At 36.3% G+C, this 22,071-nt stretch overlaps 1 protein-coding gene across 2 annotated transcripts; it reads right to left on the minus strand.

Annotated features, from left to right (window-relative positions):
• Positions 1-964: 964 nt before the first annotated feature.
• Positions 965-21,518, minus strand: reep2 (receptor accessory protein 2). 2 transcript variants are annotated; one of them, XR_007924897.1, is made up of 9 exons: positions 21,328-21,518; positions 18,973-19,045; positions 15,223-15,299; positions 14,902-15,022; positions 14,656-14,769; positions 14,282-14,429; positions 10,177-10,343; positions 3,184-3,421; positions 965-3,081 (listed from the first exon to the last, which is right to left on the minus strand). XR_007924897.1 is itself a non-coding variant. In XM_051860431.1 (8 exons), exons 1-8 carry the CDS (start codon positions 21,357-21,359, stop codon positions 3,344-3,346), a joined length of 810 nt encoding a protein of 269 aa, XP_051716391.1. In that variant the 5' UTR covers positions 21,360-21,518; the 3' UTR covers positions 965-3,343. The 2 variants fall into 2 exon arrangements, 1 of the variants encoding a protein (XP_051716391.1); XM_051860431.1 differs by having other exon boundaries at positions 965-3,421.
• Between the last annotated feature and the right edge of the window lie 553 nt (positions 21,519-22,071).

Here is a 22,071-nt window from a genome sequence, read left to right on the forward strand (position 1 = left end):
TTGTATACTAAATATTTTCCCTGTACCTTGCACTTTATCCAGCTCTTGTAAGAAAATGTTGATTTTATGTTTATTACAAGCAAAACTCACAGCAGCACATCATCGGAAAAAATACATTGAGCCCTAATTTTAAACAATGTAACCTGGCTTAATATACATCACATGTTATATTGAATTTTTTCATTTGATTTTTTTTTGTGTGTGTGCTTTGTTTTGTTTCTGGTGGTAATGTTTAAAAATCAAAGACAGTGTTGGCTTCTTACCCCAGGTACATATGGTCTCTGAATAATTTCACATTTTGTTCTATGACAACTAAATTAGCAAATGTTTCTATTTCTTTTCCTTAACAGATTGGCTGATGCATCGTCATCGTCATCCTGCACATGCTAAACTTATATTTAAATAGGTTACAATTTAGACGTAAAGGCACATTTCTTCATCGTCCCCCATCTTACTCTAAATCTTGTCATACCTCATATGTAATTACAGCTTTTTGACAGAATGCTTTTTACATCAACAAAAATGTAATATTAGAACCTAATGGAAATGCAGCATCACCCGAAACAAGCAGTTTAAGCTTAAGAATTTACAGCTCCCAAACCATAACAAAACAGAGCTCTTTCTCCTCCAATGAAAAACTAAAGGCAGATATTAAATTACAGGAATGGTTGCTGTTAATGCAGCTAAAGGTGGTACAGTTATTACTCTTGTACAGAAGGGATAAAGGTATTCCATAACATTATGAAACATCCTTATGATGTGCTTCAAAACCACTGGATGTGCTGAAGTAACAAATAAACAAAGAAAGAACGGAGCTCTCCGGAACTGCTGCAGGTTTGAAAAATACCTAGTACATTTCACCACTCTTATGATGAACAAAGTTCAAAAAAGAAGAAAAAGTTCAGATTAGATAGAAATAGAAATAGCTAAAACTACATACTAAATGAGTTAAATGAATAATCCATTAGGGATGTAATTGCATTTTTATTGAATAATAATTCAAGGTCAGTTAGTACACACTTAGCAGCAATCTCTTTCTTTTCATTCTTTTAATATATTAAGAGCATTGAGAATTGGCACAAACAATATATTAATGTTGACTATCCTCTCACAGTTCAAATCTATGCAATAACACCAATTTCCAACACACTAGAGAAAATATAAAAGAAAAAACTGAATATGTTCAATTTGTCACATCTCAGTGCAGACATCAGTGAATTAAAAACAAGTTATTGTCATTTTTGATTATGCAAATAAGAAATACTGAACAAAAGGGGGGGGGACAGGAACAAAGAAAAGAGTGCGACTGACTTGTCATTTTTGTGTGGGTTGGTGAGAACCAACCACACATATAATTTAATTAAAAGAAAAAAAGAAGAAAAAAAAAAACAAAAAAAAAAAAAAACTTTGTTTCTTTTTAAAAGCCGAATTACTCAAGAGACTGAGACAGAAAATGTCAAGTTGCCAATCAGCAACACTGAATTAAAGATCATGATGATATTTAAGACAGCAATGTGTCATGACAACAGATGCATTATCGTATGTTATTTCTAAACCGTGTTTCTACAGAAACATCTATCTGCTATTAACTATATTTGAGTGTCTAATGCAAGACTGATGCATGTTTTGCACTGTTAAAATGAACTGTAAAACGATCATTAGTTCTCAAACGCAACTGCCCCCATGTTTCATTTCTCCACAAAATAAGGCAGAGAGAAGACAAAACACTAAATTAAAACACCACACCAATATGCACAAAACAAATAGCACTTTTTACAAGAAATGTTTCTGTACATCCTACCCTAAAAAAGTGACAAATTAAACGTAAACAAAGTAAGAAAAAAATAACTTAAAAGGCCTATCACAGTAAGGCAGAAATTTTGTACAGTCAATAGTATTATACAAATGAACATTTTCAAATAAATTTCAGCTAAATAACGACTGATTTAAACCATTCCCCATCCATGTGTAATCATTCAATCTGACAGGCAGAGCACTGTGCTCTTTCTCTGTACAGCAGCGCCCCCTACCAGCTCCAAGTAGGATTGCAAGTTGTAATATCTTTGCAACACCGCGATTCAAACTGCCCTTGAACTCAAGATCAGTAACAAACACCAAATCCTTCAGTTCTGAACAGCTGTGCTGGGAAACACAACTGCCCACATTTGGATTTAGGGCTACATGCAATTTCAAATGAACATGGTTCACAGGGTCCAATACAAAAAAAAAAAAAAAAAAATTAATAGATGTCTTTAAAAATGGACCAGAGGGTTTTACGCCAGCATAATTTGTAAAAGCACCTATGATTTTCAACAATGACCACACTGAACCATCTGCCAACTCTCAGGTGATGCCATGCTTTGTGCTGCGCCAACCGAATCTGCTCAGTACATCATTACAATCTGATATGGAGTATGAGTTTCCTAAGCAAGCCACAACAACAAAAATACCAGCATTGCAGATTACTCAAGACAGAGGGATCTTGCTCTTTTCTGTGGCCAACATGTGATTGTTTTCATCCTGTACCCTACCAAAACACCCGCAATCTGGTTTACCAGTTAATAGAAATGTCTTATAATACTTTCAAAATGTGTAACATCACGCTATGCGAGTGTAAAATTAGCACAAGTGACTGCTTATGCGAGTTGAACGCCTCCAGCCCCAGCTGACAAAAGCACTATTAATGGCAAGAGCGATTGAGAGCCTGCAGCTTCCAGTAGACATCTGACCTCTTTGATCATGAATATTCACAACAAAACTCTGGATGTTCTGTGACCCGGAATAAGAACAGAACTGCTCTGGGCGCCCACAACTCTATATGGACGCTGTACTCGTGTGTAAATCAAGTCTGTTGCTATTCATTTAATAGCCCAATTTTTCTGTTCTCAATTCTTGCTCGTCCCATAGCGCATGTCCTACATGCTAAAAAAAAAAAAAGGGGAGACCGTCCTCTATTATGGAAAACATGGAGTTCTAGTATGGAATCTGCGGTTATAAGAGACAGAAGTGTTGATGTATGATCATGTGCAGGCGCTGCTTCCTGGTCTCATGCTTTACAAAGCTGCTCTCTAATAATAAGGCCTACAGAGAATAAGACAAGACCCAGCCTTACTTAGCACACGCACAGGAGTGGTAACATGGAAAATGGAAAACGCATGAAGCCTGATGTCTAAACATACTCACCGCATTAAACCTACTAGATAAAAACAGCCTCAGGCGATGTTTGTGTGTGTATCTGCGGGTGTCAGTATGTATCTATAGTGAAGAGCACTAATATTTGGTTGTTAGTATGAGGAAGCATGTGATGTTTGTGTGTTGTCCAGGGATGGATGAACTCTGTGACTCATGGTGATTCGGCATTGTTGTTGGCCGTGGGTGTGGCTTTCTTCTTTGGCGGTTTCTTCACTGTCTTGGTGGTCGGCTGGAGATGACAGCAGGAAATGGTGGTCAAAAAAAAAAAAAAAAAAAAAAAAGCATTAATACCTTTTATGGTTAAAACAATTTATAACAACTGGATGAACAATTTAGTGAAGGCATGTGCTCACAACAGCTCACACACAAAGTCATGGAAAATGTAGGTTGACAGACTACAGTGCATTCAGAAAGTATTGACAGCCCTTCATTTTGCTTTGATGCAGACTTAAAGGGTTAGTTCACCCAAAATGTCATCATTTACTCACCCGCATGTTGTTCCAAACCTGTAAGACTTTTGTTCATCTTCAGAACACAAATGAAGATCTTTTTGATGAAATCGGAGAGCTTACTGCAGTGTTGATTTCATTGACGAATAATTTGTGTCATAATTTTCGTCAACGACAATTTTTCACAGACGAAAACGAGACGATGACTAAATAAAAATCCGTTTTGAATGACTTAAATCTAGTCTAATTTTCGTCAACGAATAAAAACGAGATGAAAACGAAAGAGGGACGATTTGGGAAGATATCCAGTCAGGACTGCTGTCCTGTGTGGAAGATGCACACATTTGAAGGGTTATGTGCTGATCTAACCGCGGGAAACGCGGCGCTGTTGCGCACTCTACAGGCTCAAACAGCAGCACCTCAGACTGCTTTACAATTAATGAATAGCGCACATTTATGCCAAGCGATTGCTTATAAGCTAATGTTGATGAATTATGACAATGTTTACTACACAATGTTTATATGGTAGTATTTTTTTAGACGGTTGTAAGAATGCATATTTTATCACCCTCATGAACAGCCTGCTACAGTGCAGAATAAGAGTCACGGTGTATTTCAGGATGGTTTATAATTATTATTTTTTCCTGGTCATTATTGTTATTTTCTTTACACAAACTGTATTTAATTTAATTTCTATTTAATTCATAGTAAACTACTGTATCTTCTGTCACAGGAAGGAAAGACTAAGAACATTATTTGACACATTATTCAATATATTTTACAAGTATAAGGGTTATTATAGTTAACTAAACCTAAAACCAAAGAAATATTCATTACTTGAAATAAATGTTAACTGAAATAAAAAAAAAATATATATATATATATATGACATTTAAAAGCAAAAACTAAAAGACAAACACGCAAAAAATTACTAAAACTTTTAACGAAAATTACAATGAAAGCAGAAAAATTAAAATCAAATCTAATAAAAATTAGAAACGAAAACTATAATAGTACCTCAATGGGTACCTCACCCTTATGGGTGTCAATCCCTGAAAAGTACTGAATTTTGCTCTTTCGTGTCTTTTTGCACTTTGGCGAGCAAAGTACAGTTGGGTGAACATAAACAGTTTGGGGAATATCAGATGTACCTATATCAGTGTATAGGATCTGTGTATTAGAGAAATGCTTAATGCATTACAATTTAACTAAATTAGATTATAGTCGACTAAATCTACTGTAGATTTAGTCAACTAAAATCTTATGATATTTAGTCGACTAAAACTAAAACAATTTCTGATGACTAAAATATGACTAAAACTAAATGACATTTTAGTCAAAAGACTATGACTAAAACTAAATCAAAATTTGCTGTCAAAATTAACACTGGCTTACTGTTCCTCCACTGACAGCTACACAACTACTACTTTGATGCTTCAAGAAGTTCATAAAAAGATTGTGAAACTAATCCATATGAATTATGCAGTTTAGTCCAAATTTTCTAAAGAGACACAATCGCTTTATATGATGAATAGATTGAATTTAGGCTTTTATTCACAGATAAACTTTGATCAGCAAACATAAACAGAAGCTAATGCTTGACACGTGAGAACAAACCTCACTGGTTCTTGCAAAAGCTTAAAGGTGCTGCATAACACACGAGAATGAACCTCATTGTAGGGCTGGGACAATAAATCAATGCATCGCGATTTGTAGACTGATTCTGAGATTTTCCGAATGCATCACAATTCTCTCTCGATCGATTCTGAGCTTAGTTTATAACAGCAGATGGCGCTCTAGGTTATATTTTAACTGCATGCTCAAATGCTCATGAAGAAGATCACTGAAGAGCGCTTGTGCGTTGAGTCTGAGAATGGACCTGCACCTCAGAATGCTTTTATGACATGAGATTAATGTAAACAGCCCACTGCAAACACAAACCTTGTAATTCGCTTCAACCTTTTCGAACTTTATGAATGATTATTTTATAGAAGGTTCAAGTGGTGTGTTTAAGAAATTGGAAGCAAGCCGAGTACAGCTGTTTCTAAGGCTGCGTGTCCACCAAAGCTTTTTTTAGCCAGCTGAAAACACTTATCTGTGAGCGCTTGGGCATCGCAGTGTTTTTTTGTTTTGTTTTTTCCAGTTGAGATGCTTTGTTGCTATGATACGGAATATCTGCAGCACTGTTACTTGTAAATGATTTCGCAGATAATTTGTTTCAGACTAAAAATGTTGACACAATGTAGAGTACTGCTATGTATGTTTGGATTCCAGCAATATTAATTTCTCATCCATTTTGTTCCGTTCCCTTCTTGTTGATGTTGTACAGCAAGATTGTTGTGAAAGTTGGTCGGTGTTGGATTTGTCCTGCCCCTCCTCCACTCTGATTGGACGGCTGGCCGGTAAAAATGCAGAGCGCGTGAAAAAAGGGCCAATAACATCTTTAAGGATATTACTCATCCCCGTCACAATTTGTTTCAGCTCCTCCCATCTGGAAGGTGCTTTCAATCAATCCGTGTACACACAAACAGACTGAAAAACAGTTTTTTTTCCCCACAGCAATAACTTTGTTGAACTCTATCTCCCAGACCACGTAAAATAAGTTACTGCTCAATAAGTTCAACAAGAATATTTATGCTGCTATATTTTAAATTACTGTCTGAATTGATGGCTTACTTTTTATAGCATTATCTATTGTATGATATCAATTATTTAACTATTTATTAGTAACTATTTCATGTTTTTAACTATTGCATTTTAGATATTGTTAGTCATTTGTATTGTCTTCTTAATGCACTTTTGGGGCCGGCACAAGATAAATTTCATTGTGTTACACAATGACAATAAAAGTACTTGACTTAACTTGAAAAAGCAGCTCAGTGCCTCGTTACGCTCCTGGCGTTTAAAAAACGTGGGCCTCCCATTGAAAACAATTGGAAAAGAACACTAGCCGCTTTGGTGGACACATGGCCTAAAGCACACAGTGCCATCTGCTGTTAAAAACTAAGCTCAGAATCGATTCGAGAGAGAGTTGCAATGCATTTGGAAAAAAAATCGATTTATTGTCTCAACCCTACCTCACTGGTTCTCGCACATCAAGCAAACATGAGTTTACCATGCTTCCGTTTACCACAACTGATGTGTGAGTTGATGAATGTTTATAAAAGCCTAAATTAAATCTGTTTAATCATATAAAGCGATCGTGTCTCTTTAGAAAAATTGGACTAAACCACTCAATTTATGTGGATTAGTTTTATGATCTCTTTATGAACTTTTTGAAGCTTCGAAGTGGTAGTCGCATAGCTGTCGATGGAGGGAAAGAAACGGCTCATATTTTATTAAAAACATCTTCATTTGTGTTCCGAAGATGAATAAAAGACTTACAGGTTTGGAACGACATGAGGGTGATTAATTAATGACAATTTTCATTTTTGGGTGAACTAACCCTTTAAGGTGCGATCACATTACTGAAATGCCTGCAAAATTTTGCAGGCAAAAAGGTCTATTATCAATAGTGTAGCGATGTATGAAGCACTGCTTACACAGAAGTCACTTTCAAACCAAGCTTTCTGTTGATCAGTGCAGTAAATCCAAATGACCAACTTAGACTTGTCGCTAAATCTGCATAAGGAAATCTTTTGCCCTCACGCAAAATTCCAGATCATGTTTCCTATTGAAATGTTGAAAATTTGCCAAACAAAAGCTCAAATTCTAAATGTGATGACAACTTTAAATTATTATTATTATTTTTTTTAACCTACACTCCATTACCCATAATGACAAAAGGGTTAAGGAAAAAAAAAGATTTGCAAATGTATTAAAAAAAGAAAAAAGCTGAAATATCACATTGGCTTAAGTATTCAAAGCCTTAAAGTTCCCTTATTATACTTTTTCAGATATTACCTTTCATGTGTAATATAGCTGTTTGTGAATGTAAAAGGTCTGCAAAGATCAAAGTACATGATAAATGGAGTCTCCTAAAAGAAAGAACCAATTCTGAACTCGTCAGTGGACCTGTTTACTTCTGGTCACTTCATGCGTTTTCTCTGAACGGATAGCTATCCGTGAATAGACCAGGTGTAAATGCCCTCCGAAACGCTTTCGAGACGGATTTAAATCAGATCACTCAAACCACTTCAGGAGGTGGTTTGAGACTCATTCCAAAAGAAACTAGACATTTTGTTGAAACCACATATGTAAATTTTACTCCTCCCAGAGAGAGTGTTATAGGCTATATGACATGTTATAGCCAGATATGACAGTGCAACTGCACCACTCATTGCCACAAATGAGTAGATGAGTATCTCTTCAGCAAGACAACGTGCAAACTGCTGCATAAATGAAACTGAAAGTAACACAATCATCCTCATTAAAAGTAGTGAGACTGAATGATCCTACCAGTTCTGATGCCGGTCTTTGAAATTAGCTGATGATAAATAAAATGCAGCTCATATCTGTTGCTTTCGTTGACATGAACTCAGGTAGGTTTGAATATAATGCGGGAATTGAAGATCGGATTTATATTTGTTTTGCGGTGACACATTTATGTGGCCAACAAATCAGATAGCTATCCAATCAGTAAAACACATGATGTGACCAGGTGTAAACAGGCCCAGTATTTCCAGTCTTACTTCCTGCTCAAAACTATGTAGGCTTGTTTGTATAATACAAGAGTTCGGTTTGTGTTGTCGACATGTCAAAAAGACGCTGTTTTCTGCACTTCCAAAAGATTAGGACTGGATTTGATACAAAACCGTCGCCATTGTTACGGTTCATATAGGGTGGCCAGCTCTAGAAAGAGTCTTGGTTGTTCCAAATCTCTTCCATTTAAGAAAAATGGAGGCCACTGTGCTCTTGTGAGCCTTCAATCCAGCAGAATTTTTTCTAGCCTACCCCAGATCTGTGCCTTGACACAATCCTGACACTGAGCTTTCCAAATAATTTCCAGTTAATTGAATTTGCCACAGATTTACTTCAATCAAAAGGTAGAAACAGAGAAATGGGATGCACCCGAGATAAGCTTATCACAAATCTGATTTTTGCTTTGTCATTATGGGATGTGGAGTTTACATAAATGTGAAAAAAAAACTAATAAATTAAAGCATTAGCACAAGGGTGCAACATAAAATGTGACAAAATTAATTGGTCTGAATGTTTTCTGAATGCACTGTATTCTTGAAAGACTTGATAAATAGTGCACAAGATGTATGAACCACTTTAATTGTGTTTTCATAGAGTTTTAAAGAAGAGCAGCATGAAAATTCTGACTTTTGTGATCCATGATAGAAAAAAAAAAAGGCAATTTTTTTAGCTCCCTTACTGAATATTCCAGACACAATCGACAAATGCTGAAATTGCCTCAGCACTCAGAACAAAAACATGTGCTGCAAATAATAGTTTGTGAAAACAGAAGTATAGGACACGGTCAAGACATTTGTATCCATTTTCTAATACTTCCACCCTTGCATGCTTTATAACACACTGTATTATTTAGATACATGTAATGAATATTATTTCCTAATTAGAATCAGCGCCAAAAGACAGTCAGTATATGAAATGGTGTCAATTGCTGTTTGGCCGGTAACATTTTTATAAATTCTAACAATGCAATGTTGTGAGAACATGAACATAAACAAACATGAATGGGACAGTTGACAGGCCAGTGCTGCATCATCACAAAAGTTTAAGCCTTGCCAATTTAAAAATATTCAAGTGCACGAAAATGCGAAAGGGAACTCAATTCATTATTCGCACGCTGCATGTGTGTAGAAAGCTGTGTCTCGGACAGCGCATGAATAATAAATTGAGCTCTTTTTCACGTCTTCTTGCACTTGAATGGATAAATTTACACAAAATTGTCAAAAAAAAAAAGCCCATCTTGACAAATGTCCTAGTAAACATAGTCGTTATATATAAACGTGTACAGAATGTATCAGTATATTGGATCTGTGCATTCGGTCTTAAAGTGACAGCAGCCTAATATACTTGCTGCTGTCTGTGTAATTAAATGTTACAAAATACTCACTGCTCTTGACTGAATAACTTTTGTTACTTTAATAAGGATTAATCTGTTTAATTGATATAGTAAAGTTTATGTAGTGTTATTTTACATTTCATTATTCAATTTCTGTACCTGAAAACTACTGTTAGACCTACTTAAAAAAACAATGCTTTTCAGGTAGGTTATTTCATTTGTATGATTGTTCTACTGTATTTATTGTGCTATTGCTTGTAATTTGATAATTTGCTCTTATTTTATTACAGACTGTTTACTTGTCTTTAATAATGTTTTAAATTATTAGTTAGAATGGTAGTTTTAGCTGTGGTATTGAAATTGAAATAGAAAATTGTGGATTTTCACTGATATTAAAAATGTTGGTTTTTTAAATTGCCTGTTTTTGAAAAAAAATTTCATGGCTGGTAAAAAGGTCATTGGCAGGTGTGGAAAAAAAGTTAGTTTTAGGCTCTGTCTATGTGTAAAAGAAACAAGAAAAAAAAGAGGGTGTTAGGCAGAAAGAGCAATTGAATCATATACCTCTGTCTTGGCAGCAGCTGGTTTCTTGGTTGCTCTGACACTCGGGGTGCGTTTGGGTGCTTTATCAGCTACATCTTCATCTGAATGCTCAGTCCTGCTATCTGACTGGTCATCAGAGCGAGAGCTGAGCTGTGATTCAGTGTCAGCCGGGATGGGTGTGGCACGAACTGAGGAAAACAATAATGATGGATACAGTTTTAGACATAATTCCTACTCTGCAGCATGTGCTGTACTGGATTTTTTCCCCTCTAGATAAGCAGCTGGCATAAATGTGACATGTTACCATTTGTTTTTTATTAGTCTGAGGCAAATTATTTTGAGTAGGTCTCTCAGGCCAGGGGTTTTCAAACTTTTTGATGTCATGGATCCCTGATGATTTCTTTGTGTAGGAACCAATTCATATACTTAATCATGTTTAAAAACCCATTTGTAGAGAAAATTGTTAGAAATGTGTACAATTTTATCTGGAAATATGCATGTACTATATACTCTTTTCTACCTACCATTAGGGTGCTGTAAGTTATATAAACATGAAGAGAAACAAAATATAACAAAGTAACGGTCATTAATCTAATGATTACAAATCAGTCTTTAGAAAACAGAATAAAGCAGTAATGTCAAATTTAGTAAACTGAATTACATCTATTATATTTATTTATTTATTTATAAATAAATATTATAATAATAATAATAATAATAATAATAATTAGGTTTTAATTTATTTGCATATTAAGATTTTTTACATTTTTCTCTGAACTTTTTACAGAACCTCTAACACCCCCCTTAAGGCCCCCTGGAGGTCCATGGACCCCAGTTTGAAAACCCTGTCTCAGGCTACACACTCAAATTGGATATTTTTTCCACTGAATCTTACATTTTTAGCTTAAATTGCGGCCACTTTCATATATGAAAATACTTTGGAAGTGTGTTTTTTAAAATGTACATTAAAAAAATCAAAGTCAAAAAAATGTTTCAAACAAAATATCAATTAAGTGATATGAAATTTGTTGGTTATGATACGATAAAAAAAAAAGAAAAAAAGGTGAGTTTAGAACGGTCACCTGTTCGGAATACATTACAGAGCAGTACCTAAAATGAGCCACATTTAAGAGGTCACGTGAATGAAACTAAATAAATCAACCTAATCAGAGCATAAAATTTGTCTTGTGGTGTGAACATTGGCTCTCAGGCACTCTCTCTGGCATTTAAAGCTTGCCAGACCTCATTCAAAGCCTGAAACACAAAGACTTCCTTAGAAGAGCCTTTTACTTGTCCATTCACAATGTATCATGTTTGACGCTCTGTAATTCAATGAAGGAGCTCTGTGTGCTAATAGAATCACTATACATCTAATTATTGAAATCATCACCTCTGTGGAACTCTGGATGATTCTACCACAGGCTTTGTTCGTGTTTGCTGTAAAGCCTCACATGGGGGTCATGACCTTCAGCAACTTGCCAGTTTAATGACATCACAGTTTTTGAAGAGACCAAACTGTATGGTCTTGATTCAGTTGAATGAGTGCTGAAACTCATCCAACAAATGGAAAACAGAGTGCAGTTCATATGAACAAACTCCAGCAGATTGACCCCTCCTCTCTCTCATCCAGTAGGCAGCTGAATCACATGCTGGTCACATCAGCATCAGCATTATAAACAGGCTGAGACAATGGCTGCCTGCAGAGCGGCTTTCAGTGAGTCAGCAAACACACACACATACACACCTCACTGACCTGCCTGTGTGTGTTTGAACAGGACATTTTACTAGTTATCTCTCACTATGGTTATACAAGCATTAAAGAAGTAGATTTATTGTGGTTACATATCAACGTTTTTCAATCCACACCCGTCTGCTCCTGTATGTACAGGATTAAATTTAGGGAGTCACACCTTGTACGGCTTTGAAACCAAACACTGACTGTGTGAACGTGGCCTATTATGTTTTAGTTCCACAAAGTTAAGTCTTCGAGATACTTCAAGCGAAATTGAAGAACGAACTGGTGTGACATTATTTCAAACAACATCAGGCCAAAACAAAGTTCATTTGTAGATAGTTTCAGGAGTTCGAAACAGCTTGCCAAAGCGAACTTTACGGAAATAGCAGAGCTGGTGAACATATCCACAACGCTATAATCAGATGCTTTTTTAACTGCTGTTTTCCCACTGCTGTCATTTTGGTGCATTTATTTTGTTATTGAAATGAAAGTGCGCAGCATATATTTACATATTCATCTGATGTGAGTATATCGGGGCCTTACGATTCTGTGCGCATATATTGTTAGGAGTAGGGATGTCAGTTTACATCAATTCCCATAATCAATCGTTTTTTAAATTAGCGATCGATTATTCGATATATGATTAACCTTAAAGGGTTAGTTCACCCAAAAATGAAAATAATGTCATTTATTACTCACCCTCATGCTGTTCCACACCCGTAAGACCTTCGTTCATCTTCAGAACACAAATTAAGATATTCTGTTGAAATCCGATGGCTCAGTGAGGCCTGCATTGCCAGCAATGACATTTCCTTTCTCAAGATCCATTAATGTACTAAAAGCATAATTAAATCAGTTCATGTGAGTACAGTGGTTCAATATTAATATTATAAAGCGACGAGAATATTTTTGGTGTGCCAAAAAAACAAAATAACGATTTATATAGTGATGGCCGATTTCAAAACACTGCTTCATGAAGCTTCGGAGCGTTATGAATCTTTTGTGTCGAATCATGATTCGGATCGCGTGTCAAACTGCCAAACAGCTGAAATCACGTGACTTTGGTGCTCCGAACCGCTGATTCAACACAAAAGATTCAGAACGCTCCGAAGCTTCATGAAGCAGTGTTTTGAAATGTTTTTAGTACATTAATGGATCTCGAGAGAGGAAATGTCATTGCTGGCTATGCAGGCCTCACTGAGCCATCGGATTTCAACAAAATATCTTAATTTGTGTTCTGAAGATGAACGAAGGTCTTACGGGTGTGGAACGGCATGAGGGTGGGGGGGGGTCTACTAAGTTATCACGTTAATTAACTACTTGTTTAACCAACACAAAATAGGTGTCATTTTAGCTTAGAAGCTTGGCTTTACAGTGAATATAGGGAATATGGCAATCACTTAACAAGTGTTTTTAAATTTGCTGACATATTAGAAGCGCTCTATTTTCATAGTGTGAAAAAAAAAAAAAACTGCTTTACATGAAAATGTGATCTGTAAAATCGTCGTACATAGACTTATGTCATATATCATTGAAAAGGTCTCAATTAGCAGAATACATCAAGCATATTTGTTTCAGTAAGAGACCAAACTATACCAAGTATTTGTATGAAAAAAACGCCACCAATGCACGTGTAAACAGTATACACTTGATGCTTTTGTGCCAAGTTTTTGTTTATAGTAAATCACATATCTTTATTTAGAGCAGGTGTCACGAACGAGCCCAAACACAACACTAGACAATGTGTAGTGTATGAAGTGACATGTCATGCTGCTTCATTAAAGCCATAGGACTTCCAGGACGCAGTGTTTTCCAACGTCATTTGAAATTTCAAACAATAGAAACTGAATCCTGGGTGTGGTGGGTGGGTATAGTGGGTAGGGACGATGTGCAGAGATCAGCTGAACAGCTGGAGCATACTTGGATTGGTTCGATCGCTCAGATTGACAGGTCTTGATTTACCATGCGCCACAGAATAGGAGCACACATCTAAAACAGTGCATCACTCATCCACCAGGATCTTATTACTTGTTTATTCTCTGTACTTTTTATTTACTTTATAAGTAGTTCTTATGTTCAGTAAAAACACTTGTTTGGCCCTTTGGTTAGTTATGTTTTGTGATAAATGGCTAGCCTACCAAATCCATTGGATGGTTTGAAGACATGAATACATTTAGAGTGCGTAACTACGGCACTCTCGCTTCATTTTTCCTTGTGGCTGCTGCATGTGTTTTGAGCATGAGCCGCACGTACCTAAAAACTACACACTCTAATGATGACCTTGCTTAATCGACCATCGATAAGTTTTATCGATTAAATTATCAACAATTAATAGATAGCAGATTAATCGTTAGCATTCCTAGTTAGGAGGGCGGTAGCCGTGTGTGTTACCTGTGCGTGTGACTGTTTTAGCACGAGGTAGCGTGGCTGCGGTGTGTGTGTCGTCTGTGCCGTCCAAGTGCAGGGCGACTTCATTCTGAATCAGAGTCAGATCCTGCATGCTAAAGCTGCGCAGCTTCTCTGATAACACACCCTGACCCTGCAGTTCAATAACACAAGAGACAAACATTACAATTGCATATTCTTATTCTAGATGCGTAACATTACTGTACTTTTACATATTTTTTTTTTAGCACAAAAAGGTATTTTTTTACTTTTAGCAATTCTTATTTCAGAAAGAAATATTATTATACTCCACTGATCAAAAATTTGTGGCCAGTAAGATTTCTTTTAAACAAATTAATACATTTATTCAGTGATTTTACCTTTGTGGCAGCTGTGACGGCTGCAGTAGCTGCAATGTTGAGCCCTCTCTTCCCAAACCGCATCATGGTCTCATAACTGCGGTCTTTAGCCTGGGTTATGTACTCATCAATTTCCTGTAACACACACATATGTCATGCAACACAAATCCATTACTCTGCCTTAACTCTTTGATTGGTCAGAAAACCTGTTTGAAAACAACCACCTCTAACAATAGTTTGATTATATTAATGATTATATTAATGTACCTTTTCTTTATTGGAAAGAGTGGGGTGCACAAACTTGCGGTACAGCACGCTGGAGCCCTTGGTGTACGGGGACAACAGCCAGACAACAAAGGCGATCTTAAGCTCAAAATAAAATGGAAACCTGGCAAAATGGGAGGTCAACATATAAACAATTAATACAACAAAACTTAAGATAAATTAAAATACATTAATAACAATGATTGGGATGAAGATGACCATAATATAATCACTATAAAACAAATTGTGTAGCTTATAAAAATGTATTTAGTATGATAAATGTATCTAAAATAATCTAAAACACAGTATTAACAGTTGACTGACCAAGAGAGAAGCATATCTGTGATCGTCTCTGCTGTCGTAAATATCGCAAACACTATCCAGTACATCATCCATTTCACCTGAGGAAGGAAAAACACACACAGATGTTTTAATCAAGCACGTGTGCACATGACATCGGCATGCATCAGGTCACATGCTCTTGCTGAATACAGTCTTGTGCGTTATGCATGACTGCTTGCTTATGGGAAAAATCGCCATTGCCATTGGATTTGCCAGTCATGTCTTTATCTGTACTGCCAATAAGATTAATAACCAGTTGAGCAATTATCAAATGACACATCACTGTGGTTGTCTTAAACAGCTTGTGCATTTATAAATCCAGGTCCACAAAAACAAAACAAAAAGACAACAAGAATAAAACGTTATAATAATGTCCAAACTGTTTATTAAACATGTCTAAATGAATGGAAAGTGGTCCTCTTTGTAATACAGATGGATGAGACTAAAAATGGTGTCTGGGAGCAAACTGCTGCCCTACTGGTTTCCATAGCAACCAGTAATTAGTGGTTGAACGGATCACAAAACTCACGGTTCGGATCATATCACGGTTATGAAGTCACGGATCGGATCATTTTTCGGATCAGCACAAAAAAATTGGGGGGTGTGGTAGATTTTCCAAGACGCACCTGACTTAAGTTACCTGTTCCTGGGGCGTCTCCTAATCGACACCCGAGCGTCTCCAGTCGACACTCAATAGTACTCGGAGCGTCTCCAAATCGACACTCAATAATATCTCGGTCAACGTCTTGACCCTCAAAAACCTAGTGTTCCCTAACCTGACTTGCTGCAGCAATAACCAGAGACTCCGGTTTTAGATTAGAACAACTGAATCACAAGATCATCAAGAAATATCACCAGGGTTAATAGTTCAGATTACTCAATAGGTTATAACAATTTTTCAAAGACTATTTTTTATCCTTAGAAGGATGCTGTCTAGCCAGCACAGCAGAATTTTTCCACTTGTTACAACACTCAGTCCTATTTCTCTATTTCAAAGTTAGCTTATTAGGCCTGTAGAAGAAAAGAAATGTTAGTTCATTATTAATTAGTTCAAAATTTCCATCACGGTGTAACTTTGCATTTATTACTTAGCCTACTTTAACTACTTCATACCACAGCAGAAACTACTAGCCTAACTAATACATTATTAATGGCAAGTGAACAGACTGTAAAAAGAACAAGAACTGTACACCAACTGCAAGCATAGATAAATACAACATAAAGTTACAAATAAAGTATAAGGGTAACTGTTAATTTTCGTGTACAGAAATGTAATAATTAAATGTAGCCTATAATGACACTGTTCACTGTATAAATTTAGTATAGATTAATCTTTGTTAAAGCTGTGTTTTGTAGTTAAATTTACATGACAGACAACAGCAGGTATTTTTAGGTTGCTGTCACTTTAAGAGTAAGACCCCATGCACGTACACATCCAATAGATACACATCCGAATTCTCACCTCATTCAATTAAGACATAACCGAATGTGTTTACGAGAATACTTGCCGAAAGGGGTATTTTGACTGACATAATGCGTGTATTTGTCCATCCAAGTGCATTGAGGATGCGAAAGAGAAATCAATTTTGAGTTCTCGAGCGATCTGAAACGCGCCTCTCTCTCTGTGTGTGCGCGCGAGCCTTGTATGTATGTACGTCTGTGTGCACCGATAACAGCGTGGCGCGCGATACCGAATTAAATCCTATTTTGCCTCTTCTAGGCTGGAATGGTTTTATATCTATTCAATGTGTAAACTAGCAAGACAAAACATGTGCAAATGATAACCTTTTACTAAACGATCCGTTTAACCACTAAAATATATTATATATATATATTTTAATTTATTTATTTATAATTTATCATATCAGTATTTATTCCTTAAATATTAGGGAATAAAAAAAGCTCATTATCCCTTTTAAAAGTTATCTTACGGCATTTTACATGAACAGGGTACAAACTGATGTCAAAGTTTTTTTTTTTTGTTTTTTTTTTTTTTTAAAGCAATAAAGGCATATTGTTCCTTTTTTAATAGTTTAGTAATATATTTAGTTTAATAAATGCAAATAGGATCCTTAAGAAAAATAAATATTCAATTTACTCAATATTTTTACACAAATTGTATTGTTTAGTAGATTCATCAGGCTCAACCATTCAACCTTATCACCATATTGTATAAATGACGGCCAACATTTGGTGCCACAATAGCTATCTAGACAGTTTACACTAAATCTGCAATAAAATATAGTGTGTGTATATTTTATTATTATATATATATATATATATATATATATATTATTATATATATATATATATATATATATATTATATATATATATATATATATATATATATATATATATATATATATATATATATATATATATATATATATATATATATATATATATATATATATATATATATATAAAGAATAAAATGAAAACTAAAAGACTTTCAAATCACATGAGCCAATATTTTATTCACAATAGAACGCAGATAACATAACAAATCTTTAAACTGAGAAATTTTATAATTTTATGCACAAAATGAGCTCATTTCAAATTTGATGCCTGCTACAGATCTCAAAATAGTTGGGACGGGGGCATGTTTACCATGGTGTAGCATCTCCTCTTCTTTTCAAAACAGTTTGAAGACGTCTGGGCATCGAGGTTATGAGTTTCTGGAGTTTTGGTGTTAAAATTTGGTCCTATTCTCGCCTGATATAGGTTTCCAGCTGCTGAAGAGTTTGTGGTCGTCTTTGGCATATTTTTCTCTTTAAGTGAAAGATCTGGACTGCAGGCAGGCCAATTCAGCACCCGGACTCTTCTATGACAAAGACATGCTGTTGTAATAGCTGCAGTACGTGGTTTTGCATTATCCTGCTGAAATACACAAGGCCTTCCCTGAAATAGACATCGTCTGGAGGGGAGCATATGTTGCTCTAAAACCTTTATATATCTTTCAGCATTCATAGTGCCTTCCAAAACATGCAAGCTGCCCATACCGTATGCACTTATGCACCCCCATACCATCAGAGATGCTGGCTTTTAAACTGAATGCTGATAACACACTGGAAGGTCTCCCTCCTCTTTAGCCCGGAGGACACGGCATCCATGAATTCCAACAAGTCTGACCATAGAACACTTTTCCACTTTGAAACAGTCCATTTTAAATGAGTCTTGGCCCACAGGACACAACGGCGCTTCTGGACCATGTTAACATATGGCTTCCTTTTTGCATGATAGAGCTTTAGTTGGCATCTGCAGATGGCACGGTGGATTGTGTTTACCGACAGTGGTTTCTGGAAGTATTCCTGTATATTTGGTTTATTTTCAGCCATTTGTTGCCCCATACCAACTTTTTTGAGACCTGTAGCAGGCATCAAATTTGAAATAAGCTCATTTAGTGGATAAAAGTGTAAAATTTCTCCATTTAAACATTTATGTTATCTACTGTACGTTCTATTGTGAATAAAATATTGGCTCATGTGATTTGAAAGTCTTTTAGTTTTCATTTTATTCAAATTTAAAAAACGTCCCAACATTTCCGGAATTCGGGTTGTACTTTATTATTTTTTGCCAAAGTGACCCACATAAAATAAAATCTTGTCCACTTAATGGCAATATAATTGAATATAACTGAACATGACTATAACATAACAAAAGAGTAAAAAAAAAAAAAAAAATCAGGTCAGGATAAATATCCTAATTGAAGCTGTAGCGAAATACTCACATACTCCTTGACGTTTTTCGTCTTCACAGCCTTATAAGAGGAATAGGCAGGGTAGAGGGTCCCGAAGGCCAGGCTGCAGAGAGAAAAGACCCTTAGTGAACACATTCCCAGCAGACACAGACAAGCTCATCTTACCATTATACCAACTCACTTCAGCAGCTAAAATTTCACTTGCACCATTACCTCGAGTTACAGGACACAATTACGATACTTAAGAGGCTGCCTATGCATTTAAGTGTTACAGGATAGATATCTTTGGTTCATTCAAATCTAACCAGAACAGAAATAAACAAGTTTATAAATCATACATCCAATATACTGGTGTGGTGACTGAGCAAAATATTCAGAGGCTCTGTATTTCAGTGAAAAGCAAGCTCATAAAACTTATCCCAGTCAATACTAACCCTACTGTACACACACCAGCATGTTTCATGACGCTATTGAAAGCAAACACTGTGAATCCGAGAGCCATTAAAAGTGAATCATTTATGAGCGTATGAAGACGGATCTAAGCACAAAAGGACCAGATTCCACACAGATGCCCAGCATGTATTCACACACATGCCCTTGCACACTCACGCTCCTACACACACAAACATGCCATTTTGTGCTGAGGCGACAAAATCTGAACGTTCTGCACTGGCAGATCCAGTAGAGGATGTCAGGATACAGGACAGACCACACCTACCCACCGCATGCACTGCCGACAGCATTCTGATCACTTTGTGTTCTGTGGCTTAAAGTCACCATGAAACCAAAATTGACAATTCTTAATTTTTTTTTTTTTTTTTTTTTTTTTTTAAATGTAATATCGCAGTGTTTATTATAAATGATTAATCCGTGCACATCATTATTTTATTTTTTTTTTAAATCACGAAATCTTTAATAAAAATAATTTCCGACATCTCTTCTCTTTGATTATCTGTTTACTGTGGCTAAGGCGGGACAACCTGTCACTCACATGAGACCGACTAATAGCAAGTCACAATCAGTGTTGCCAAGTCCGCGCCTTTCCTGTGGAATTGGGCTACTTTAACATTGTTGCCGCGGGTTGTTTTTCATGTCCGCGGGTTGAAGCGACCCCAAATAACATGATATCTAGCCCCTGGAATGCGAATTTTACCAGGGGAACCCCGCCAAAAATGCAGATTTTATCCCCCGAACACAATTTTTACCAGGGGATCCCCCCTGTAACGTGACTGGGCTAGTTTTGGTCTAGTTTTGAGTAGCAATTGGGCAGGTTTTGTTGTGAAAACCTGGAAACCTTGGTCACAATAGAAAAGAAAAGCATCACAACCTGGTTTCATGTCGACTTCAAAAACATGCTTGAACTTATTATACTCTGTAAATGTGTATGTTCATTTAGACTGCGCACCATGTGTAATGCATAATGAAGCATGAGGGCAGCGAGGCAGTCTGGCGCGTGGCAGACCACATGCCCTCTGTCCCATTACAACTAGCCCCACTCCCATAATGCATCTGCTCGTCATAGTTAAAGCCACAGCAAAGAGCATTCCATGAGATTCAGCAAAACCACGATAATGATGCCTGATGTTTGTTTCTAATGGCCTAGATCCAGACCATCAAAGTCATAACAATCAAATCAACCTCTGCCATTTGTGCCCAAGCAGTCTTTGTAATAATTTGTTCAGCACATGCATGGCCTAAGTGTTTGATGTAATCGATTCATCAGGGAGTTAGTAATCGGAGTATGATCCAATGAGAATCAAAATCACCTGACTGTAAATCGCACTAAGGAACCCACCTGAGGCCCAAACATCACAAATGTGAGTCATATGGAACAGATTGGCCTCCTTCACATTATGTAACATTACCAGCCGGGACAAATCAGCTGGGCAGGTAGGCCTTCTTACAGAAAAACCCTCTGAAACCCATCTTAGAAGTCTTTGACTACAGTTTGTGATTTAAAAATTAGCATTTGAAAGTATGATGACATCAGCATACAGAGGAGATGATGTGGGTGTAATATAAACAGATGGGATGCCTGAAATCTGGCCATATGTTTTTCGTTTTTTTAACATTTCTATATTTCACACTCTCTATTTAAGTGTTCGGTACATTAAGTCACAATATCATACATAGGGCATTTTGCTCCAGGTGAAAATCACACAACAAGCCAACACAAATGGTGAACCCTAGCCGTCTGGATGAAGTCATCGCTTTGTTTTATCAATTTAACCCTTTATGCAATTTAAATGAGTAGTTAAATATCTTTAAATCCCTCTAAATGTTAATATTAATGCATTTCACTGAAAAAATAAGCTGCAATATTCTCTATTTCCATCATGTATCCGCAGCAACACAAAAACACGCGCGTGCCGCATATACACTCACACCACCATCCGCGAAATGATCCACGACACCATCTTGATCTCTGCGAGGACTTTTCCTTATTTTAGTCGATTATTCAGCATCTCCATTCCGACCACACCAGTGATGCTGAATATCACGAGGAACCTCAGCGGATCTTGTGCGTCTGTGTATCAGTATAGCCGTTATGATGACGGGGAGCCGCTGCATATGCGCTCAGTCAGCCCGTGTCTCTTAAAGGGACCGTGACATCTTTACACCTGCTACGTTTATTAAAAACAAACATTCATTTATCGGTTTCATTGCTGCCCTGACAAATATTTGACATGGTATCCATAGTTTCCGCGAGAAAGGCACTATAGTATATAGTTATTGTCAGGGGTTCAAACAGAAGAAAAAAAACTAGGCCTTGTTGTATTGAACATAACACATAAAACTACATTCTGGTGTACAAAAACAAGTAGATATTGGTTGGTTCATATTATTATAGCCTGCAAAATCCAAGACCTTTGGTGCTTGGACCCCTATAATAATAATATTTCCAAAGAACCACTTAAAAATATTTTATTAGGTACAAATTACTTTATTGCTGAAGGTTAAACGTATAACTATAACCATTTATCAATTAATTATTATCTGACAATGATGCCTAATGTGTGTCTATATCACAAAGCCCTATTCAGCTATATGATTAGGCCTATATATATGTTATATGATTTATATTAATGGTTGCTTTATACTATGATAATGATCTCTGGAATCACACAA

Source organism: Ctenopharyngodon idella, chromosome 14 (genome assembly GCF_019924925.1).
Source record: "Ctenopharyngodon idella isolate HZGC_01 chromosome 14, HZGC01, whole genome shotgun sequence".
Lineage (NCBI taxonomy): Eukaryota > Metazoa > Chordata > Actinopteri > Cypriniformes > Xenocyprididae > Ctenopharyngodon > Ctenopharyngodon idella.